Source organism: Oncorhynchus masou, chromosome 13 (genome assembly GCF_036934945.1).
Source record: "Oncorhynchus masou masou isolate Uvic2021 chromosome 13, UVic_Omas_1.1, whole genome shotgun sequence".
In the NCBI taxonomy this organism is placed as follows: Eukaryota; Metazoa; Chordata; class Actinopteri; order Salmoniformes; family Salmonidae; genus Oncorhynchus; species Oncorhynchus masou.
The window spans coordinates 76,015,831-76,041,424 of NC_088224.1; the positions used below are offsets into that span (position 1 = coordinate 76,015,831).

The 25,594-nt window shown below is 43.5% G+C and overlaps 1 protein-coding gene and 1 pseudogene across 1 annotated transcript; both read left to right on the forward strand.

Moving 5' to 3' along the window:
* The first annotated feature begins 209 nt into the window (after window positions 1–209).
* Window positions 210–1,152, forward strand: LOC135551540 (class A basic helix-loop-helix protein 9-like; annotated as a pseudogene).
* A 13,703-nt stretch (window positions 1,153–14,855) lies between these two features.
* LOC135553075 (sialate:O-sulfotransferase 1-like) lies at window positions 14,856–24,917 on the forward strand. Its single transcript, XM_064985166.1, has 9 exons — window positions 14,856–15,193; window positions 18,354–19,149; window positions 19,365–19,479; window positions 21,549–21,733; window positions 21,962–22,083; window positions 22,248–22,422; window positions 22,649–22,813; window positions 23,016–23,216; window positions 23,417–24,917. The coding sequence occupies exons 2-9, from the start codon at window positions 18,738–18,740 to the stop codon at window positions 23,767–23,769; spliced, it is 1,728 nt and encodes a 575-aa protein (XP_064841238.1). The 5' UTR covers window positions 14,856–15,193; window positions 18,354–18,737; the 3' UTR covers window positions 23,770–24,917.
* The last annotated feature ends 677 nt before the right edge of the window (window positions 24,918–25,594 follow it).

A 25,594-nucleotide genomic window follows, 5' to 3' on the forward strand; every position in this document is an offset into this window, starting at 1 on the left:
ATTTGGGCTTGAGGTATGGCTAAACACTAGCACTGTCTGCCGAGCATTGGAGTCACGTAGGATAGGACAGGAACTTGGAACTTCACTAGTTTTACTTCAGCTTAGAAGATAAACATCTGCAGTGTCTGCAGAATGAGGCACCAGTGACAGACCTGAGCCTGTCTTCTCAGAGTACAGTACACAGGGGGAGTGGGGGCACCAGGCCAGCCATGAGCAGTCACGCCATTCTTACAGTCAGAGTTCTCTGAGGAGGAGCAAGAGGGGAGTCTGCTGGGTCTGGAGGAGGAAGAGGAGGACAGTGGCAGCGAGGACAGTGAGGCTGTTTCAAAGAAGTCTTCTCCAGAGAGCGAGGGGGCACGGCCGGCAGCTGCCAGGATGAGAAGAGACCCAGTCGCCCCGTCCGCTCCAAGTCCCGCCCCGCCTTGTGGATGCCAATGTTCGTGAGCATAAATGCATCCTGGACCACAACCAGTCATTCAATGCGCCGCTCATTGTGCTCAAACATGACCTCAATGGCAAACGGCTGTCCAAGATTGCCACTCTGAGGCATGCCATCAATCACATCTCTTCGCTGACAGGCTTCCTGCTCTCCCACCCCAGCCCTAGCACCCTGCCAGGAGGACAAACACCCTGCACCCACACAGAATGCCTCAGAGAGCAGCCCTCGGCTGGGATTGGAGAGGCCATGCTGGACCTGGGGAAGGACAGAGAGAGAGAGACAGGGGCCTCCAGACCCCGGTGGAGACCAACTGTCTGCAGTGTAAGCCTCAACACCACCAGCAGTCCCATCTGGATCATGGTGCCCACAAGTCTCCCATCACTCTGCTTCCAGAGCTCCAGCTCTATACAGACACATCAGGAGGGGGACACCCCAGCCCATCGTACTTGCCCTCCCCATCCTATGCCCACTTCGCCCCCACTGGGACCCAGCTCTACACACCCTCACACCCTCAAGAGGACTTGAGCAGCCCCCTGTACTTCAGCAGCTGTGAGTGGAGATGGGGGTCAGGGTACCCATTTGGAATGAGGGCCACCTGTCATCTGTACCACACTGACAGCTTCTCAGACTCCTATCCTGCCGTGCCCTTCAAGTGGAAGTCGGGTTACCTGCAAGGATCAGCTGGCTACCAACAGTTCCTTACAATGTACTGACTCTGAGTGAACCCAAGACATGAACTCTACTGGAGGGCACCAACGTTATGTCTATATATGTACTGTCTGTATGGGACTGCAATGATGGCTTAGGCTATTTGGCTTTGCAAGTGGATTTCTTAGTAATGTCTTACACTTGTTTAAACAGATAAACAGATTGACAAAAGTATTGTTGAAATGAAATGTTACAGCAGAGGTTTTTAGAATACAGTATACATTTTACATCCAATAGTCTCTAAAAGTAAATGGAATGTGTTTAACATTTCAACATGTGTTTGTAATTCAGAATATAATGTAATAAAAAGACACCTGAATGAGCTGTATGAGTTTAGTCTTAAAACAGAGCATGAGAAAGATGACTGTTTTCTCAATGAGAGAATCATAGTGTTTCCTTCCCCGGCAGCACACATCTCAGAAAGCAACTTATTATTATAAAAGTGTCAGGATTGTGCCTATGCAATTTGTATTTTTTGTAAGAATTGAAAGATAATTATGTAATATTAAAGAGAATAAATCATGTTCTGAACATTATGAATCCCCCATACTTCTTTGAAAATGAATAGAGGCATTGCAATCAATATTTCTAACATAAGATAGTTATTTTCCATGATTACTTATACAGTTGGAACTTATTGATAATTATTTGCATGGTTGTTTTTTACCCCTGCTTCTCTCCTTCGAAATGAGTAGGTTACAATGCACCTCCTTGGCTCTTCTCCGAGACATTGAATGTCACACTCTCTCTCATCCTATAATTAGCATTGCCAACCGCATTCCTTTTGGTCAAGGACTGTCATTCAACTTGAAATGATATGAATGAAGTAATTATGGATGTAGACATCCTTGCAATGTAATTTACCACGAACTAAGCTGTTTTGAGCAAATAAAATGCCCCAATTTCTGATTCTCACCAGAAAATGGCAAGTGTGTGTGTGTGTGTGTGTGTGTGGTAGGATAGAGTGATAGAGGGAGGTGTTTAAGGTACAGCTATACAGGTCCTTTACATCTCTGATTCAGGAAGGCCTGTGCCGTAAAGTCTCTGATGTCTAAGTGTTTGTGAGTGGATGAGCAATTGGCAGCATGCCTTCACTTGTCACAAAGCAAGGAAACTCATTCGTGAATGAATGCCTGAGGTGTGCAAACAGAGGAAACAGGCTGCAGGAGAGAAGTGATCAGGGGCAGGAATACAGTACTGATTCCAGTAAAAGCAAGACAAATCAGGAAGCAAATCGAGTAGGAAGAGGAACAGAGGCAAAGGGCTTAAGTCTACTAGGGCCAAGGGCCGTACTCCCTTCCTAGTTCCCTCCTCTCCCCCCTTCTCACCCTCCCGTTTCCTAGGGATGAGAAACACTGTATTTTCCAGACAGACAGGCAGACACTTGTGTGCCCTTTTATATATGAGCTGTAATTTAGTATGTCTCCATAACATGACTTGACAAACATGGACACTTCCATCATCTCTAGTACAAAAACCTGATCAACCATTTAGTTTTACATTTACATTTACATTTAAGTCATTTAGCAGACGCTCTTATCCAGAGCGACTTACAAATTGGTGAATTCACCTTCTGACATCCAGTGGAACAGCCACTTTACAATAGTGCATCTAAATCATTAAGGGGGGGGGTGGTGAGAAGGATTACTTATCTTATCCTAGGTATTCCTTGAAGAGTTGGGGTTTCAGGTGTCTCCGGAAGGTGGTGATTGACTCCGCTGTCCTGGCGTCGTGAGGGAGTTTGTTCCACCATTGGGGGGCCTGTTAGTGCCTCCCAGAGGGCAGTCACATCATTCATACCTACTACTGTACAGTTCATATAAGTCTGAATCCTGAAAATGTTGTGTAGTTATAGATACAGATATGGAGGATGCGGTTTCACTGTTACGATGGTGATTTTGAGTAATCTGATCAGTTGGTTTACTTTGACAGTTCTACATTGGTGTTGCCCTTTCCTCGGCCACCCACCAAGGCTTCACTCATATCAACAACACAAGTTTTGGAAGGGTGACCCTGCAAAATGACTGTTGCCCAAGCAACCTCCATACGTCTATGAAAGGCTATGAACACTCATACCTACAGATATTTTGCAACAAACCTGTTTGCAGCGAACATGTTGCCAGAGTAACAATTTGAATCAACATTCCAAAATGTTACAGTGAAACATCAAACATCTACTTTTTGTAAGGATTACTGTTTTTTTTTACTGTTGCTTTTTAGCAACAGTATTAAAACTGAAAACGACTTAGCTATTCCAACTAAATATAGTATAAAGTCTACATGGCCACTTGATTATTTTTAGCGGCAGCTTAGAGGCAAACAGACACTTACGTTCGTCGCACACTATCTTCTCGAACGGTCGTGGCTAACACAAAACAAATGGAATATGTAAGCTGATGTTGCCCAACGTTCGCAAAACTATTTCCCTTGTTGAACGCACCTCAGGTAAGAAAGCAGACACAACAGTGCCACAGGGGGAAAAAACAGGCCTTGTGTTGAATGGGGGGGGGGTATTTCATTTCAGATTTAAAACTGAAATATTGACAAACCAAAATACCTACATTTGAAGTACTCCTTCATATGGAGTCATTTTGGTCAAATGTGAATGTTGCTTAATGTGAATTCCATGGTGAGAGACACAATGTCCATGGTACTTCCCATCTCTTCTGTTATGCAGTCAGAGTGAGAGCCTTCAGAGGGGAGGGAATCTCCTTTTTAACAGTAGAATGGTGTGTAGAGTGTCTGTGTCTGTCCTTCCTGCAGGATGCTCAAAGTCACCGCTGTCATTTGCCTCTCCGCAGTGACAGATCAGCAGTTGTGCTGGCTGGCTCCCTGTCACTGTCACCCCAGCCCTGATTAATGCTGTGGAGTGGGGCAGTTACACTTGGGAAAAGGAGTGCAGAAAAAACACCCGTCCTAGTCGATTGTCTCATTCTCTCCTCTCCGCTGCCCGCTTTCCACTGGCTCGCTAGTCCAGTCCTGACAAGTGGGAGACGGGAAGAGATTTTTCACTGTGGCTTCCAGCTTCTACCTGTCTGCCTGCCGGACGGCCACTCACTCCCTCTCTCCCGTTCTGAATCCTTCACCTGTGATAAAATTACAGCATAACGTTGAGGCCGCCCAACGAACCCATCGGCCCGTGGCTCCCAGACACAGCCATAATGCCATGCCCCCTCTCAGAGCCTCGCCTCACACAGCATTAGTAGTGCTGTCAGCTCATACTGAACCTAATATAAATATACATATCCTGGTATTGTGAATAACAATGCCCTGGAGCCTTCCTGCAGCTTCGTGGCTCTGGGTACCTGTGTCTGCGGCCACTGAGCCGACTCCTTCCCTTACAACGTCAGCAACCTTCTTTCCCTGCTCTGGATCGAGCGGGTTTCTCCATCTGTCAGAGGCCTGCACCATGTTATGAAACGTGGAAGTGGGTGGATGTCTTCATCCTTGGGCAGCATCATGGTAAGAAATGTAACTGTTCCTGGTGCAAAAACAATTTCTTATCCCGGAGCTCGAGTAAAAAACATAACTATGCTGCTCCCGAATGTACTATGCCAGAACATGGACATCAATTCTATCGTAGTCCATGTGGGTTTTAATGACATCATGAAGGGCAGCTCTGAACAGCTGAAACTGGATTTCAAAGAGCTGATTGACTCTCTGCTAGACAGTAACAAAAGACCCATCATATCTGGCCTTGCGCCCTCTCTGAATCGTGGCATTGAGTGTAACTGTAAGGAGTGCGTACTGGCGGCAGAGAAGTCAGGTGCAGGAGAGCAAAGACTGTGTTACAACGGCACAGTTAAATAAGAAAAAAATCACTGTGAACAAAAACAATAGATACAATGGGACAAAACCCCTTCGCACGCCAGCAATATTGTGCACATACACTTACAATAAACATTCCTGGACAAGGACATGGGGGAAACAGAGGGTTAAATACACAAACATGTAATTATGGAATTTGAACCAGGTGTGGGGGAAGACAAGACAAAACAAATGGAAAATGAAAGGTGGATCGACGATGGCTAGATGGCCGGTGACGCCGACCGCCGCCCGAACAAGGAGAGCTACCGACTTCAGTGGAAGTCGTGACAGTAACATGAACATTTAGCAGGATTTGTTCTCTTTACAACTGGCTATGTGATTATTGCAGGTCAATGAGTGTAACTTTTGTTGACAATTTCGATACCTTTTCGAAACAAAACACGTTAACATCTCTAGCTTGAATAACAAGGTTAATGAAATTAATAACTTTTTAGTTACAGATTACATTCATATTCTGACTCTCTGTATCATCAAAGGTATTGTCTAAGTGAGTTTCAGTGGTAGCAATACAATGTTATAACATTTACAGAAAAGACAGAAATGCCAGTTGTGGAGGTGTTGCTGTTTATATTCAGAACCACATTCCTGTAAAGATTAGAGGATATCATACTGTTGAAGTAATATGGCTGCAGGTCAATCTGCCTCACCTAAAATCCATTCTTATGGGAAGCTGCTATAGACCACCAAGTGCTAACAGTCAGTTTCTGGAAAACGTGTGAAATGTTTGATAATGTATGTGATATTAACAGAGAGGTCTATTTTCTGGGTGATTTAAATATTGACTGGCTATTAATAAGCTGCCCACTCAAGAAAAAGCTTCAAACTGTAACCAGTGCCTGCAACCTGGTTCAGGTTATCAGTCAAACTATCAGGGTAGTTACAAACAGCACAGGAATGAAATCATCAACATGTATTGATCACATCTTTGCTAATGCTGCAGAAATGTGCTTGAAAGTATTATCAAGATCCATCGGATGTAGTGTCACAATATAGTAGCCATATATAGGAAAACCACAGTTACAAAGGTTGGGCCTAATATAGTGTATAAGAGGTCATACAATAAGTTTTGTAGTGATTCATATGTTGCTGATGTGAAGAATATTTGCTGGTCTGTGATGTGTAATGAGGAGCAAACAGACGCTGCACTTGACACATTAATGAAATTGCTTATCCCAGTTACTAATATGCACGGACCCATTAAGAAAACAACTGTAAAAACTGTTCAATCCCAGTGGATTGATGAAGAATTGAAAAAAATGTATGGTTGAGAGGGATGAGGCAAAAGCAATGGCAAATAAGTCTGGCTGCACAACCGATTGGCAAAAGTACTGCAAATTGAGAAATCACGTGACTAAAATTAATAAAAATAAGAATAAAATACACTATTAAACAAAGATAAATTACATAAAGAATAATAGTAAAAAGCTATGGATCACCTTCAATGAAATGTTGGGAAAAAAGGCAAACTCAGCGCCATCATTCATTGAATCAGGTGGCTCATTCACTACAAAACTGACTGATATTGTCAACTACTTTAATAATTTTTTAATTGGCAAGATTTGCAAGTTTAGGCATGAGATGCCAGCAACAAATGCTGACACTAAACATCGAAGTATATCTGACCAAATGATGAATGACAGATAGCAGGTAGTTTAGTGGTTAGAGTGTTGGGCCAGTAACTGAAGGTTGCTGGATTGAATCCCTGAGCTGACAAGGTAAAAATCTGTTGTTCTACCCATGTGCCGAAAACGTGGATGTTGATTATGGCAGCCCCCCACACCTCTCTGATTCAGAGGGGTTGGGTTAAATGCTGAAGACCCATTTCAGTTGTACAACTGACAAGGTATCCACCCCTTTCTCATATTACATCATTTATGCGGCAACATACAATACATTTTTGGACTCAACTTGTTGTACTGTGCTCACTTGAACAGGAAGGTGGCGCCTTGGTCCTTCGTGGGGAAATGTTGTCATCAAACTTTGTCATCAAAGTCTGGCATTCTCTGGCTATAGGGGGCTTTCAAGACAACCGGGAACTCGGGGGAAAAAAGGTTGAATCATGTTGACGTCAGTGATCTTCAGGTTGTAGCTCTAGAAAGAGGCCCGAGTTCCACATTTACAATTCCTAGTTGGATGAAAGTTCAAAACGTATTTTCCCAGTTGTAACTCGTTTTTCCTGAGGTCCCAGTTGTCTTGAACTCACTAAAGTCCGATTTTGCAGTTCCGAGTTAACAGTTGTTTTGAGCGCGGCACAAAACAAGCTTTATTGACAGCGTGGCCAATTTTGAATGTTTATAATTTTAAACTAGGATAAGAGACCCCTAATCTTAGACTTGGGACCACACAGCCACTCCACTGAATAGCAGGCTAATGATTGCTTTGCAATACTTGCAGTTAGCCACACTGATTCCTTCCAAACCACTCATTGTTGAATTTGCGACTTCCAACTTGTGTAATGTTTATGTCCAATGGCAGAAGAGCACCTATATGTTTTATCTATAATTGTGACAAGGATTAAAAAGGATTTGCCAGTAGATTGTCGACTTGATTCATGAGGATGACTGCTAGCTAAGATTTTGAATGTATGATGTTGACATGATCAGTCCGATCAAAGCTACTGTAGATATAATGTGATCTGACGTAATTTTATTTGTAGCACCTCTATTTCAGTCTTTGGTTGTACTCAATCTCTGACACTAGCACCTCTATTTCAGTCTTTTGGTTGTACTCAATCTGTGACACTAGCACCTCTATTTCAATCTCAGAAAATGTTTATTTTTCTACTTTTTGGGGGGGTTGCACCGTTGTAGGGTATTTCATGATACGGCGTTGTATGTTCTCCACAGGTTTAAAGGGATGATTTTGATCATATATGGTGTTATGATCATTTAGAGAAGGATTAGACCAAGGTGCAGCGTGGTAGGCTAACATCTTACTTTATTTAAAATGAACACCGAAAAACAACAACAGAATACAAAACTAACAAAGTTCTGCAGGCTACACAGCACCTATACAAAATCAAGATCCCACAATCTAAGGTGGAAAACAGGCTGCCTAAGTATGATCCCCAGTCAGAAACAACGATAGACAGCCTCTGATTGTAAATCATACCCGGCCAACAAAGTAATAGAAAAACTAGAATTCCCACCCAAATCACACCCCGACCTAACCAAATAGAGAAATAAAAAGTCTCTCTAAGGTCAGGGCGTGACATGTGGTTAATTACGGACATTTCAAATACAAATAGCCAAGGTTGTGCATGAGCACTGAGGCTGAGAACAATTGGTATTTATCAACAATTATCTCCTATCGCTGTACGTATGACACTCATAGGATTGATAAATCACACGTTTTCTATGCTTACGAACATTCTAAATTCCATTGGTCAGTAGTATTTTTGAATCGTTTCTACACAATATTGATAAATGAATCCCCAGGCTTTTCCTTAAGTGGATCTAACAAGCAGAACAATTCCAATGACAGTGTCCAACTCAGCAAAGACAACCAAAGTAGAGCTGGCAGGATGAACACAGTAGTGATGGAAACAGCTAGGGCAAGGTGGTCATTTATTTTATTCATGACAATCCACAAGATATATACACATTTCAAGTGGTTTCTCTTTTTCCAGAGGTAGCAGCTACCTTTCATGACAGGAAGAAAGCAACCCTGGTCATGTGATGACTCCTGGACCTTTTCCATCATAGTCTCTCAGGGTATCCCCCCACAGCCTTCTCTCTCTCTCTCTCTCTCTCTCTGCCATGTCTCCCTGCCATGTCTCAATGCTTGAGTGAACCAGTGAAGTGAGAGTGTCAGTTGTCAGCGAGTATGGAGCTCTGAGCCAGTCAGCTAGCTCTGAGCCTGTCACGACTTCCTCCGAAGTCGGTCCCTCTCCTGGTTTGGGCAATGTTCGGCGGTCGACGTCACCAGTCTTCTAGCCATCGCCGATCCAATTTTCATTTTCCATTTGTTTTGTCTTGTCTTCCCACACACCAGGTTTCAAATCCATCAATTACATGTTGTGTATTTAACCCTCTGTTCCCCCCATGTCATTGTCTGGTATTGTTTATTGTAAGTGCTTGTGCACGTTATGTCTGGTGTACGTCGGGTTATGTACCCATTTATTGATTGTTCTGTTTTCCGGTGAGTTTTTATTATTAACGTTAACTATTCATGAAAATCGCAAATGAAATGAAATAAATATATTTGCTCTCAAGCTTAGACTTTTGTTAACAACACTGTCATCTCAGATTTTCAAAATATGCTTTTCAACCATAGCTAAACAAGTATTTGTGTAAGAGTATTGATTGCTAACATAGCTATAAGCCTAGAATTCAGCCAGCAACATTTTCACAAAAACAAGAAAATAATTCAAATAAAATCATTTACCTTTGAAGAACTTCAGATGTTTTCAATGAGGAGACTCTCAGTTAGATAGCAAATGTTCAGTTTTTCAAAAAAATATTATTTGTGTAGGACAAATCGCTCCGTTTTGTTCACGTTTGGCTATGAAAAAAACCTGTATACAGTTATAGCCTCAAGCTCATTAGCATAATGTAACGTTAACGATTTCTGAAAATCGCAAATAAAATTAAAATAATGCACCTGCTCTAAAGCTTAGCCTTTTCTTAACAACACTGTCATCTCAGATTTTCAAAATATGCTTTTGAACCATCGCTATTCACTAATTTGTGTAAGAGTATGCTAAGCTAGCTTAGCATTTTGAGTAGCATTTAGCATGCAACATTTTCACAAAAACCAGATAACCAAATAAATAAAATCATTTACCTTTGAAGAGCTTCGGATGTTTTCAATGAGGAGACTCTCAGTTACATAGCAAATGTTCAGTTTTTCCTGAAAGCATCTTTGTGTAGGAGAAATCGCTCCGTTTTGTACATCACATTTGGCTACCGAAACGAACCGAAAATTCAGTCACCAACAACGTCAAAATTTTTCCGAATTAACTCCATAATAATCGACCGAAACATGGCAAACGTTGTTTGGAATCTATCCTCAAGGTGTTTTTTCACATATCTCTTCATTGATATATCGTTCGTGGAAGCCTGCTTTCTTCTCTGAATTCCATGGAAAAATACTTGCAGCTGAGGTTTGCGCACCAATTTCGGCGCAGGACACCGGGGCGGACACCTGGTAAATGTGGTCTCTTATGGTCAATCTTCCAATGATATGCCTACAAATACGTCACAATGCTGCAGACACCTTGGGGGAAACGACAGAAAGGGCAGACGCATTCCTCTCGCATTCACAGCCATATAAGGAGACAATGGAAAACGGAGCCTCAAAAATCCTGTTCATTTCCTGGATGCCGTTTCATCTTGGTTTTGCCTGTAGCTCACGTTCTAGGGCACGCACAGAAAATATCTTTGCAGTTCTGGAAACGTCAGAGTGTTTTCTTTCCAAAGCTACCAATTATATGCATAGTCGAGCATCTTTTTGTGACAAAATATTGCGCTTAAAACGGGCACGTCTTTTTATCCAAAAATGATATAGCGCCCCTAGAGTTTCAAGAGGTTAAACTGGAAATACAGTTTTTGTTCTCCTGCGTCTGACACCTCTGCCGTCAGTACGCACCCCTTTCAGAATACCGGACCCAACTTATGGAGTCAGCAGGAGCAGGTACCCCGGGTATAGGGGTGGAGGAGTGCGTCCAGGAGCACGCAACAATGCTCCAACATCTTGGCACCGCCAAGGACCGCGTTGTCCAGACAATGGACCGCTGGGAGAGACAGGGAGTTCTCCCAGCGCCTCCATCAGCACAGCTGGGGTCTCCACTACGCGCACCTCCTTCTCCTGGTCCCAGTGGGATTTGTCTCTCCCATCTCCAGGAATACGATGGGACGGCTGCGAACTACCAGGGGTTCCTCTTGCAGCTGGACTTGTACCTGGCAATCGTCCACCCGGCTCCTTCGGGCCGTGAGAGGGTGTCCGCCCTCATCTCGTGCCTCACTGGGAAAGCCCTGGAGTGGGCCAACACCATGTGGAGAGAGGGTGATGGGGCGTTGGATCAGTTTGAGGAGTTCACCCACCGCTTCCGGGCAGTCTTCGACCACCCGCCCGAGGGTAGAACGGCGGGTGAACGCCTATTCCATCTGAGGCAGGGGACGAGGAGCGCCCAGGAGTTCGCCCTGGAGTTTCGGACACTGGCTGCTGGCGCGGGATGGAACGACAGGGCCCTGATCGACCATTATCGCTGCAGTCTGCGCGAGGACGTCCGACAGGAGTTGGCCTGCAGAGACACCATCCTCACGTACGACCAGCTAGGGGACCAGTCGAGCCGGCTGGATAACCTGACGGCTGCCCACGGACGTTCAGATCGGGGTCTGTTGGTTCCACCCCCCCGCACCCTCTGAGCTCTTAGCCAGTCAGCCAACTTCGAGCCAGTCAGCCAGCTCTGAGTCCTGCCCTGCTGCCCTGAGACCATGTCAGTGGAGGAGGTGACAGCTCAGGCTTCTCCCTAACCAAGCACAACCCTCACATCCCGACGGAGTCCCACATCTCTTTCCTCTCTCTGTCTCTATGAGTCAGCCGGTCTATGAAAGGGCTCCATCTGAATATCTCTAACGATAAATCTCTGTATAATCTAGAATCAAAGCAATTGTGGGGTTGAAAGGGGGATGAGTATTTTAACTAAGCTCTGAGTGATTTCAGGGAGCTGAATGATGTCTTCATTATCTCAGCATATCTTCATCAAAATAAATGTGACACAATCAGATTCGTTATAGTTTCTTGATCCAGAGGCTCAAATCCATTATGTCACAGTAGAAATAGCCTGCATTACCAGTGTCCATACTAATAACTTCATTAATGCTGGATCAACAACATGGACACATCTATCAGACTAAGCCAGCTCCACTAAAAGCAGCATTCATCTCCCCCACTAATGAGAGGTACATGTAATAGCAATTTATAGAAATGTCATTTCATCTCATTGCAACTAATGTGTTTACCAGCAAAAAATGTAAAACTAAGTAACAAGGCACCATAAAACAAATTACATCTCTGGCCCACATGCCAGAGTTTACAAATGATAGTCATCCAGCAACAACAAAAACATTATTTGCAACGCACCCATCCCTTTTACAGTTTAGATGATCCTAAACAAAACATTACACCAAGAGTGCAGGCCAGGCAGGCAGAGATGAAACGGAGTCTGAGAAGGAGATTAGAGCATGGACTGAGGCTGCATTTTTCAAGCATCCAATCACTCAGCTCCGTCCAAGTGACTGCTCTATGGTCAAGTGAGTGTGGAAAGCTGACTTTAAAATTCAGTTCCCCATTGCCCTTGGCAACAATAGACAGACATATCGCTCTTGGCTCATTGTATGATAAAAGGCCAACTCAAGCGGCACTGTTTCAGTCCATCCCTGCAGGTAACTAGAGGGCAAAAACTCTCCCTCCCTTTCATTCCTGGCGTGTGAATGTACTCTGACTGAATGCAAACAAAGAAAGGGGAAAGGGCAGAGAGAAATAGCCGATGGATGCTAACAAACATGGAGGTTGAGTGAGGAGGGTGGGGGGGGGGGGCTAAAAACAAACATAATAAAAACATATCCTGTAACTCCAAACTGCCATGATATGTCAACTCCTGACATTTCATATAGTAAAGGAGGTCAATGTTGAACTGAGTCAGCCCTGGATTCATTCATTACTAATATGCATTGCTTCATTCAGTTTAGCCCCTGGGCATAAGCTGATTTGTATGTCCGGACCAGATGACAAACACATTATCTTGGACATTACTGCACGGCAAACTGATGAATATATCTGTCACTGGCAGGCAGTCCGTGTACAGACTAGAGTCAGATGCATTGTACTCTATTTGCTTATAGACGGTAATATAAAGGCAAGGAAAGGACACAGGAATGTCATGCTATAAGCCTTTGTGTCTTATATCCGTGTTATATATGCATCCTGCATGCATGGATGGTAACCTGTAGTGTATAGAAGGTGTTAATCCAGACCCAGGGTAGAGGTATAGTCGACTTTACAGAGGCCTCCTAACATTAATCCTCTTTATCCCCTGGGCCCAGTTTTTCTAAATCTATCTGAATTTCACCCATCGGAAAGGATTGAATGCATAGAAATAGAATGAATAGAACAGATGAATCATTGAATTGAGACTCCCATTCTATTTGTTCTATTTCTATGCATTTAATTCTATTCGATAGGCGAAATCCAGTTAGATAACTTTAGAAAAACTGGTAACAGATCTCTGCCTCTTGATTTAATTAGAACCCTTAGAGTTCTGGAGAGTTCATTCCAGCCTGGGGTACATCAGGAGCTATGCTAATTCTCTGTCCCTGCGACAGTTATAGGGTTTTCTCATCTGCATCAAGGGCAAAGCAGATGCATCCATTAGCATCTGATATTAATTAGGTTTTATATGACTGCATACCTCTGTCAAGACTGTGGTCGGTGCCAGGCAGCGTCAGCTGTAATTACAGTACTTGTAGTTTGCATGGTGTTGTGCACATTGACACAAGGCACTCTGGGTAATAAATGAGCTTTTTTGTCGATATGAGCAGAATGACCGTACAGTGTGAAATGTAAGTGTAAATACGAGAGCTTCTCCAAAGGCTCAAGATAGCATGAAGGTCATACAGCATGAAGCTCATATACCCATGGGAGAGATGTGTGGGAGTTTGCACTGCAGTGACGATCTGTGACGAATGAGATGTTTTACAGTAATACTTGCTGTTCTATACAGAGACCCTTTCCGTGTGTCTGTTTCTAATTAGGAAAAGTAATCAGTGTGTTCATTACGACCCAACCACACAGGGATGACCTAGTTCCATCTAGCAGAGGAGACAGGGAGCAATGGCCAGAGCTGCAGTGTGATGCTCTATCTGATCAGTACCATGACTATCCATTTCTAATTGCGCTAAGACCTGTTCCTTCTCCAGCCACTATATTCTCCATCAACAGTAAAACCAAGCCCATTGATTAGCACCAAGCCCACTGTATAATTCAGTTAAACAATCATGTGTGTGTGTGTGTGTGTGTGTGTGTGTGTGTGTGTGTGTGTGTGTAGAGAGAGAGAAAAATAACTATATTTTTTTCTCCTCTGTTTTTCAGGTAAACAAGTGAAGCCAGCAGAAAGTCTTCCCTCTCCTATGTCCTAACCATTCTCAATAACAGGTCAGTCAGGCTGTGTTTACACAGGCAGCCCAATTCTGATGTTTCCCACTAATTGGTTTTTTGACCAATCACATCCAATCTTTTCACATCAGATCTTTTTCAGAGCTGATCTGATTGGCCAATAGACCAATTAGTGAGAACCTGAACCGAGCCTAATAGACAAGCACTACAAACTGACAATGTAGCATCCACAGCTGCACCCCTTCCACTCCGTTTGTAATTTCAGGCTAGCGCTGATCTCATTGATCCATCGATGTCATAACACCGATGCAGCTGTTGGAGTCTCATATTTCTAATTCAAGCCACACATATTCCCTTGCCATCGGAAGCTTCCAGTCTACAGCCAAAAAAGATCAGAAGCCAATCTCTATTTTCACAGATATTTCACAGACATTAATAATAGGTGTCTGTAAAACCAGGGGCACCTATCTAGAATCACAGTATTTAAACAAATTAATGACAATGTTCCATGATGGAGCCTAATTGATATCACAATGAATGTGATGACAGAAAGTAAATATACTTATTTTTTTATATGTAATATGATTCTTACAAATAATGTAAATATTATCGAATGTAATAGAATGAAGGATTACGCTGTATTAGACAGACAATGTGGAAAACGTGCACAGTGCACATCGAACCCCCAGTGAGCTGGGAGGAGTATCCTTGAAGAGCATGCGCGCTGTATCCCTGTCTCTGTCCGGTTAAACAGTTGGGTCTGTGCGCGAAGAGACAAACGTGATGCTGCTCTGCTGTGTGTGTGACCGAGGCGACATGGCGAGGATTAACATATTGGGATTAATGTTTTTATAATGACTTCGCGTTAGAAGGCATTACATGAGAAAATAAAAAGAATGAGATGAGGCCGACGAAGAGACATAAACATCGCCACATACAATGATGAGCGCCAGTTCGACTCAGAAACACTGAAGGACTGAACACTCGGATGCCATTTATGAAGGATGTGCAGAATTTGTTTAACATGTGTAGCTTTTGTTAATTATTCGTTTTTCGTTCATTTGTTTTAGCCTAGCCTACTATCGAGATACTGCCGTCATGGTAAGACCTAAAGTATGTTTGTAATTGTGGAGCTGTATTGATTTAGGAATTATTATATGTTGATGTTCTAACGTGTTAAGTCATTTGTGCATGGTCTAACCCGTGAACTTTTTAGACTACTGAACGGCTATTGAAAACATAGCCTCTAATGTGACTTTGGTGATTTAAAAGGGTTGTTGTAGGTAATTGTAAATTGATGTGATGCATAAATAATGCATCTAGGCCATGCGAAAATCTACATGATGCAAACAAGTGGAATTATAGATAGGTTAAATATCAACTGATCAAAAACAATGATTTTTTGGGCAAATCTTTCCTCATATAAAGGGTCCCACTTTTCCCCAACTTATAATGGCATTTAGAAAGGGCTCTACCACAGTCTCAATTCAAAACCAATTTAAATATGATACAACATCGAAGTGTGAGTCCTTATTGGTGCTAGGTTGATGCCCAAGACACAGCAGATCATTACATAGCCCTCAGTGGAGAATGTCTCCCTCTGTTTTCTTTCCACAAAGACCAAGAGAAAGACCCCCCCCCCTTTCTTGTACGCACACACACACACACACACACACACCACCCCTCTCCATCACACACACACCACCCCTCTCCATCCAATCTAGTATTGAATGGGGTATTCAGTGGGCTGTTTGTGTGAGCTGATTTGTGTTCCAGGGTGGATCACAAGCTACAGCCTCCTGGGCATTTGGGTTCAGCAGCTGGGGCCATGGTAGGAAAAGGGGAATGGTGGAAGGTTGCAAGGGAGAATGGTTGGAGACTAGTTGTCAGGGTTGGGAAAATGGAGGTGGAAATGAATGTGTCAGAGGATCAGGTATTATGCCAGCATGCCACCAGTCACATGTGGAGTAGACAGAAGACAAACATGTCCTCCTCAAAGCCATAACTGGCTATATAAAGGATGAAGGAAAAAACAACAACTTTGTGCTATGTTGGATCATAGATTTACAAAAATATTCATCTTCAATACAAATTCAATAGAAGACCCAGTAGGGGATTCATACCATTTCCAACATCAGCTATAGACAGATGAAGCAAAATATTACAACAGAACATTCTGTAACTGCAGTTAAAGCTTTCTGCTAAACACACTTGCAGGTATAACCATGTGTTCTTCAATAAATACACTACAAGTCTCGTTGCAGCAGAGCTTGGTGCAGATACTCATTCTTTACACATGGATCCATTTTATTTCAGTAGTCAATAAAAAGTGTTCAGGATGTGGCATTTGCAATAATTTTTGCAGCCATTTATTGAGTGGTTTTTAGTGACTGGCTTGTTTATGGCTTGGCCCATCAATCTGCAAATGGAAATGAAAAACTAAGTGTAAATAACCCAAGATGTTCCATTTACTAACAAAATATTAATGCAGCCCTACATATATATCCCTTGCTGGCTGGCTACTAAAGGATTGGCAAGTCCCGGCCCTGGACCACTCTCAGGAGTGGCTGAGTGTATTCCACACAGGTCACAAATGCAGAGGCTCTCCTTGGCTTAGCATAGTCTCGGCTCATACCCTAAAATCTGGGTCAGAATTTACAGAAATATATACATACAAATAACTGATTCTCTTGGACTGATGCTCCTGTCTTATAAAAACAAATACATTTATATAAATTTGGTCACAAAAATAAAATAATTTGCAGAAATGCCACAGTAAGGTTTATTTATTGGAAAAAAACAATTCAAACTGTCAAAATGTACAAGATTGTCTAAGATGTGAAAGTAGGCTAAAGCATATGAAAGGGCTCTTACTCCAGTGCTCGACTATGTTTATGATAATCACCTCGTCTGTACTGCACTTGAAGACAGTCCGCGGGTTCCAGGAAGTATGGAGCAACATGAAAAGAAAAACAAAGAAGAGCAACTAAAGAAGTGCCTCAGTGCTTGCCTGGGGCAAGGCAGTTCCTGGGGCAAGGCAGTTCCTCTGGGGCAAGGCAGTTCCTCTGGGGCAAGGCAGTTCCTCTGAGGCAAGGCAGTTCGGGGCAAGGCAGTTCCTCTGAGGCAAAACAAATCAAATGTGTAAGAGGGAGCTCTGTCTGGCATATCAGGATATGAATTTGGATGAAAATTCGAGAGATTTGTCTGACCCTGCAAGAGATTTATCTTGTCCTGAAACTTAAGAGATTTGGCTGGTTTTTGTCAGGATAAATGCATCTGTAAAGGCTCTCTTGGTCACGACACTGATTTATTGCCAGCCCTCCTATACTTCTTGAATCTGGTTTTAAAGTTTATTCTCCATTTCAAAGTAGCCTGTTTTGCATGTGATTAATGCCTTAAATTGTAAATGCCATACAAAGTCCTGGTTAAAATGTGCTTTGTTTGAGAAATAATCTACATTCATTAGTGAAAGGTTTAGCTTTAAACTGCAGGGTTCCTATGTTTTATTAATTTTCAAGAAAGAAGGTGCAACCCACAACTCAGTGGAAAACTGAGTTACCCCAGTGGAAAACTGGCATTCCCTCTATAATGAAACACAAGGTTTAAAAGTATTGTATGGCCCAGTTGAGATTGACGATTGCAATCTGGTTCCTGCAAATGCAAGTATGTTATTGCTGAAAGGAAGGGGGTTGAAAAGCTGACTGAGCTAAATGTGTTGACCTCACACTGTTGGTTCATGTCAGAAAGTAATGGATTAGATGATGACACAGAGAATCTCACATTGTGGGGGAAATAAGTAATTCTTGTAAAAAAAAAACGTAATGTCATCACTGGCTAACGCTACTAAAACTATTATTTTTGTGAAGGCAAACTTGCATCTGCTAGTTACTCTATAAACTCATGAAAAGAATGTTTCCATTCCACCCTGGTCTCCCTTGGTGTTGGCGAGAAAGAAAGCCACCACATGTCCAGCCTTTGTTAGGACTGGGCCGTATTCCAAAGCTGAGTCTGAGATGAAGGTGAGAGGTTACGCGGACAAGAGAAGGATCTAGTTGAGACCATTCAGGCAATTGGTTTTGTGCCATGCATGTCAACTACGTATTGTAAACAAGTAGACATGGAACTTATAGTTTGCCAACTTGTAGAGGAGGAATTTGTGACTTACTTAGGCTCACCTCCTCTCCTTTATAATAGAGACATATACAACCATAGCCACTCGGCCTCAGTAACACAATATTTCTCCTGTATCTCCTATCTGTAGTTTCATCTTTGAGGATAAGAGGAGAAAGCTGAACCTTGACCTCATTCAGACTGCCTTCCATTGGCTCTGGAGAAGGTGGGCTGAATCATCCTGATTCAAGAGGCTGTGTCTTTGCATTACAGTCAAGATACGTACAGCAACAAGCTACGGAGTGGAACCTCTTGCTTGAGCGGATCATGGTCGAGGTACATCTAAGGACATTTAACGACTAGGCTCCACCAACTCCTGATTCCTATTCCTCTCGTGGTGAGAAGTATTGTAGTCCACAATAATCGTATTGCTGAGATGACTAGACAAGGGGGTATGTTACTGAGATAGAATGCTTTACACCAGAGCCCTGTATATGTTTGGAGCCAGCGGCAGGCTCAGATAAAGAGGGGATCGATGGCCAAGCCCCTCTACAGACTGCAGCGTTTCCTCCGGAGGACCCAGCTGTTCCTGCTCTTCCTAGGTGTGGCCTACATCATGGCAGGGAGCGTCCTGCTGCTCCAACGGGCCAACCTGGTGGTGACCCAGCGAGGGGCCACCAGCCCTCCACTGTCCTCACCACCCTGGGCCGTGGGGATGCCACCCGTGAGGGTAAGAGGCTACGGGGGCAGGAGCTCACGGATCATGGCCAGGGGGCAGTGGTACCAGCCTGGGAGCCCGTTGGACGACAGGACTGGAACACGCTGGCTCATGTCGAGGAATCTGGAGATCCGACACCTGCGGCGGCGCTGGTTCCACAGCCTGATGACGGAGAAGGATATGTCACAGGTGGAGAGGAGCACCCCCAGGAGGAATGTGCCTCACAAAGGTACCTACCTATCCCAGAAATGAGGAAAATTATTCTCTGCCATTGAGAATGGAGATTCTGAAGGGCTATTGTATTCTATAAATTAGCTGTCTCAAGTTTGAGACACTACCTGAAAAAGTGGTTGACAAAATGAAGTAACACAATGACAAATTACTTAAAATAGCAAATCATTAGTTACAGGTTATGCATGTGTGTTTGTTTGCTCTCATGGCAAGGTTCTTACAGGGGCTGCTTCCTGGACAATTCCAAGGAGCGGGCTTTGAGAGGATCTGTATCCACTGATTTCCGCAAAATGACCAGCACCATGTGCCAGGATACCTGCTCAGCGAGGTAATTGTCTCTCCATCCTGCCTCAACACACTATTATCAGATCTAACACAGGAAGTATTTCACATCTCAGGAGGAGCATATCGTCAACATTATTGTAACGCTTGTCGTCTGGGGAAGGAGAGGAGGACCAAGGTGCAGCGTGGTAAGTGTTCATATTATTTAATGAAATATGCAACACTAGACAAAACAAACTGTAACGGTTTTGACTTGAGGTTATTATTTATAGGGGTGCCAGGTAGGTTGTGCCTACCAGAGAAAACATTGGTTTCTCCTTTTAGTTTGGGAGGGAATGAGTCCCATCTGGTCCATCAAGTCTACACCAATACAAAGGACTTGTGCAAAAGTCAGGATGGAAATAAACTTTTCATAAACCCTTAAAACATTGGAAAGAACTTCAAAAACAACTATATTCTTTTGCGTGGGTTGTATTAGCAACATCAATGATTACACACACATATTATTATATCACAATGAGTTCTGGGTCTTCTAGAAATGTCCTGTACCTCGGGCTTAAAAAGAGTCCAGCCCGGTAAAGGAGTTCAGGGAACTCCCGTGACCTTAGTCACGCAATGTTTGTCCGTTCATTCAAGTGTAGCGTAAACCCAGTATTAATCATACAATCAATATAACAATTATTTTACCACAGAACTTTAAAGCGTATCAACTCTTACTAAGTCCTCAACTACAACTAACTACATAAATCATCACAGTATACATGACATCAAAACAAATGAAATACCGTATACAAAAAGGTGGTAGTCAGTCAGTCAGACAATCCAATCCGCCAATAGATCTCCAGCGGAGAAAGGCCACGAAGAACGGAGCGGTGTAGTCCAAGGACGCAAAGAGTGGATCCGATCCTGGGTAAACTCTATTGGGCTACAAAACAACGGAATAGAGAAGCGTGGGGAACTGAGGGTTGAACACATCCTCATTCACGTCTCCATCACAACCCCACTTTTGCGCAGCTGTTGCTGGCTATTTAATTGGGAATTAAAGGCAAAGCACCCTATTGGAAGGAGCTGCACTGAGACGGTTCAGAAAATTTCAGGGCCGTCACAAAACAAACAGTCCTGAAAGGTGAAACAAAAACACTAAACAGGAAACAACCACCCACAAAACACAATGGAAAACAGGCTACCTAAATATGGTTCTCAATCAGGGACAACGATTGACAGCTGCCTCTGATTGAGAACCATACCAGGCCAAACACAGAAATAGAAAATCATAGACAAACTAACATAGACAACCCACCCAAAACACACCCTGACCATACTAAAACAAAATACAAAAGAAAGGAGCTAAGGTCAGAAGGTGACAATTATATAACCCCCATTCCCTTCCTATAATCTCTGCAGATTAAACTGCACAGAATCGGTGTATCTGGAATGCACCCACAGGTAGGCAGACCATACAATTAGCATAGCATAGGCATAGACTCACCTGAGGAGTTCCACAATACTTTACTTGTATTAACTAGTAATGGAAGAGAGTTTGGGGGGAAGAGAGTAAGCACAGACCTACAGTTGCAGGAGCAGAGCACTAGCTGGTTTGTCCCAGGCTGAGAAATTGAAGCCTCCGAATTAAGGATGTGTGAGCAGAGGAGCAGTGAGGAGTGTTGTAGTCTCTGGTCTCCCAGGGAAGATGTTGAAGGAGTTGATGAGGGGGGGTTGGAGAGATGGAGAGATCTACAGTGAGGGACTAGGGAGCGACAGGCAGGCAGACTGCTTCAGTCTCTGTCAGTATTAATTGTGCAGCAGAGCAAAGGGAGCGAGACATTCCGTGCTCCCCTAATTAACCCCTCGGGTTGAGGAGCGTGCTGCATTTGCATTGCTGTTGAATTCATTATTAACATACTGTATGTTCTCGTGATACACGCATGGTTCAGCATAGTTATAGACAAAGATTACTCTTGAAAAAGAAGACTTTTTAGAAAGTCAATATATGAAATACGTTTATTTTACAAAGAACCAGATTGTTTAGTGATTACAGATGGGTTGTGAATACTTTGTGAGTTGATGCAAACTTTTACCAGAGTTTTATATCTATCTGGATGTCATTTATTACAGTGGCTACCAGTTTGCTGGTCTGGAGTATGGGTCAGAGTGTTACTGTGGCAACCACATCACCAGCCTGCGTGTGAGAGACGAGGAGTGTAACTTGGACTGTAAAGGGGAGAAAGGCTCCCCCTGTGGAGGTGTTGGGCGCCTGTCAGTGTTCACGGTGGAGGATGTGCTTCCAGGCCAGAGGAGATGTGAGTATCAGGGACCTGGTCCAATCTGAGAGCTGGGGAACAGCAGGAGATTGAGTCAAGCTGATAAAGCATCGCATTCATTGTCTGGAGAACACACATCTGTTACACACCCACACAGACACGTCTAGGGCTCTGCTTACAGGGAATGTTCAGGTATGTTATAGGTCTGTATTGAAGCCATATGGCTAAGACTTGCAGCTGTGCAAACAACCTCTTCTGTGTTTGCAGACAGGAACGTGCGCTACCGCGGCTGCTTCAGGGAGCCTGAGAACAGCTCCTCTACATCTCTGGTCCATGTGCTCCAGCCCAACCTCACCTCCCAGTCCTGCATAGAGGCCTGCATTAACAAGGTTGGACCCCTAGGGTGCCGTTGTCAGGATGTTACAGTATAACGATGCTTATAAAAAAAAAAATTCAGCATTTATGACGTGCTTATGAAGACTTTTTGAATGTCTTATAAACCCATTATAAGTTTTAGTTTGTTTGAAGTGTGACCACATTTGCCTGGCCTTAGGAGTTTCCTCTGGCTATGCTGAGGAGTTCGGACTGTTTCTGTGGTTATGCTACTCCTGAATTCACTCTCCATGAGCCGGCTGAGGAGGAGCACTGTTCACAAAGCAACACCACTGAGCCCTCCTTACCATCAACCCTCCAGCGCTTCTACCAGGTCTACCAGACACCTGTCCAAGGTAACACGGTCAGACAACCAAAAAAGCATTCTTCCTTCAAATCCAATACAGTCAACCTTGTGAAATAATTTTAAGCACCACTCCGGCATGACACCAAACTCCACTTTGCACCACGCAATTCCACTCAAGATGTTAAAATTGTGTTTCTACAATTCAGTACGTTTCTGAGCAGACTATGTACAATTCCCATCCTGATTTAAAATGTAAAATTCCTTCTTTCTCCCAGACTCCAGATGCACAGAGAGGAAGTTCCTACCGGAGAAGTCCAGTTCATTGGTAGCGCTCTCCAGCTTCCCAGGAGCAGGCAACACCTGGGTCAGACACCTCATAGAGTTGGCCACAGGATACTACACAGGCAGCTACTACTTTGATGGAACCCTTTACAACAGAGGTCAGCTCCTTTACTGTACAGCCACTTCTGTCCTTGGCCTGTTGTGCAGATCCAGCTATTTGCCTCAGTCCATAATAAATTCAAGATTTAAAAAAATGAAGTTATCATCCATACCCCTCTGTCTGGCTTGGCCTATACGGCCAATGACGAAAACAAAATATTTCCCATATGGTGTGTGTATCTGTGTCTTGGTGTTGTGTAGGCTTCAAAGGCGAGAAGGATTACTGGAAGAGTGGTCGGACCATCTGCGTGAAAACACATGAGAGTGGGAAGAGAGAGATAGAGATGTACGACTCTGTCATCCTGCTGATCAGGAGCCCGTACCGTTCCCTCATGGCTGAGTTCAACAGGAAGTGTGCAGGACATCTGGGATACGCCTCTGATCATCACTGGAAGACCAAAGGTACAGAGCCAGCCTGGAATCTGGGTTTGATTGTGGCATGTATTAGTCATGTACAGTATAGTACACCAGCCAAAGTAGGAGATCTCCTGGGACCGTTTTTTTTATTGCAGGAGGGAGGGTCTGTGTGTCTGTCTGCATTGTGTGAGTTGACATTGTTCTTTCTGAAAATTACTGCACAATAATATGCTCCCCCCTTGTAGAGTGGCCTGAGTTTGTAGGCAGCTACGCCTCCTGGTGGGCGTCGCACGTACTGGACTGGCTGCGGTTCGGCCGGCGGGTCCTAGTGGTCCACTTTGAGGAACTCCAGACAGCGTTGGTGCCCCAGCTACGATCCATCACCTCCTTCCTCAACACCACAGTGACAGAGGACAAACTGCTGTGTGCCGAGAGCAACCAGGATGGACACTTCAAACGTTCCGGGGTCCGGCAGCCCACCTTCGACCCCTTCACACCCGACATGAGAGGACTGATAGATGGACTGATCCATGCGGTGGACCAGGCTCTCCGGGACAGCAACCACACAGGCCTTCCACTGGAGTACCTGCCCAGATGATGGACAGCTAAACTCTGATAACCCTGATCTCCACCTCATCCACGACCCTGTCCCTCCTCGGTTTACACTGCCTTTTAGCTGTGGTGGCACGGATGGATGGGTACCCCCTATCCAACCCAAGAGAAAGTGTTTCATATCAGGAGCGTGCCATGCAAAGGAAACATAGTCATATACACAGAGGCTATTCTCACAGAACACTTTCTATGTTTTAGAAGCACTGGTTTATCAAAGAACTGTCTTTCTGTTTTAGAATTGTTAGGCTTTTTGGGACATTGCCTCATTGGGGGTGAACTTATAAGTGTACCAAACAATGGAAACAGTTTCCTCTGTTTTAAATCAACGCTAAATAAATGGTACATCCTATAGAACTATAGGCTACATCCTGTGGTTCAACCCACTTTTGAATTTTATTATTGTGATTAAAATATACAAACTATATATTGGATTACAACATAATAAAGTGACATTTAAATTATTTAAAGCAAGCAACGTCTTCAGAAAGGGATACTGTTGTAATATGAGTTAACATTGGAGTGTTTATAAGGTGGTGTTAATACATAAGCATAATTAGACCATCATGTAACCGAATTAGACAAAATATACCACTATTCAAAAACTATCTTGAGGGATCAACTACACTACAGCCAAGGGAAGTGGGAAAATTATGTCAGGTTGTATTTTGAGGGCTACATCCCCAGAGAGAAGAAGAGGGAGAGGGAGAGGGAGAGGGAGAGTGAGCAGGCCCATGACCGAATGATCTGTCCCAGCTCAAGAGAGCAGCCCTGGACAAGACCCGACATACAGTCCCAGCCTGCAGGTTTAGCTCAGGGAAGAGGGGCAAGTCTCTAGTCCTCTATACTAATCTGTACTGAGCTGATAAGCGCAGCAGCACTGCTTATGTGGGCGATGCACTATGTACCAGAGTGTCTGGATTTACAATTGTGTAATATGGTACTCTCTCTCTCTCTCTCTCTCTGTATCTTTTCTCTCTCTCTCTCTCTCTCTCTCTCTCTCTCTCTCTCTCTCTCTCTTTTTCTCTCTCTCTCTTTATCTCTGTCTTGGTCTCTCTCTCTCTGTCTCTCCCTCTCTACAGCATTTGATACACTGATGGGAAATATTTGCGAAATGTTTTTTGGAAAACAGATTAAAGTGATTAAAGTTCAAAATACAGAACTACATGTTGTATTCCTTTTAGGCCTTATTACACAAATACACATTATAAAGTGTGTAAGTTTATCCTGAAAATAAAAAGGTATATTTAAGCAGAAACCTTGGGTATAAAATATTAACGTGGGATTCTGGGAAATGGGGAATACATGCTGAGCGCATTTTTCTATTGGGGGCCGAAGTAAGGTTGTTATTATCAGTGGTGTGTATTCATCGACGCCAAGGAAAGCCAGGCTTCCCAAACAAAGTACAAAAAAAATGATACAATCTTTCTGTTTTTCATAATTTTCCTTCAATTCGCAAGAGGCTGAATGTATCTCACAGGAGAAAGCATCAGAGTGAGTGAACAGCGCCCCTCTGTCTCTCTACGTGTAGGCCATCTATCTGATGCTGTCTGGTCCAAACGAGTATGACATTGTTGCCACACGTAGCATTGAATGCAAGGGAAGCCAACGAGAATTTGGCCTCCATTGACGAAAAAGAAAAAATTTCCAATCAATGTTGATCTGTGCGAGCTCAACTGTGAATGGTCGTGGCAGTGAAAAAGAATTGTGAGAGCATACGTCATTAATAGAAACAACTTGAATTGTTGCATCGAGTTGTGTTGTTGTCCTCCTGTGGCTATTCCTAAATTAGCCATGGATGGAGATTGGGATTT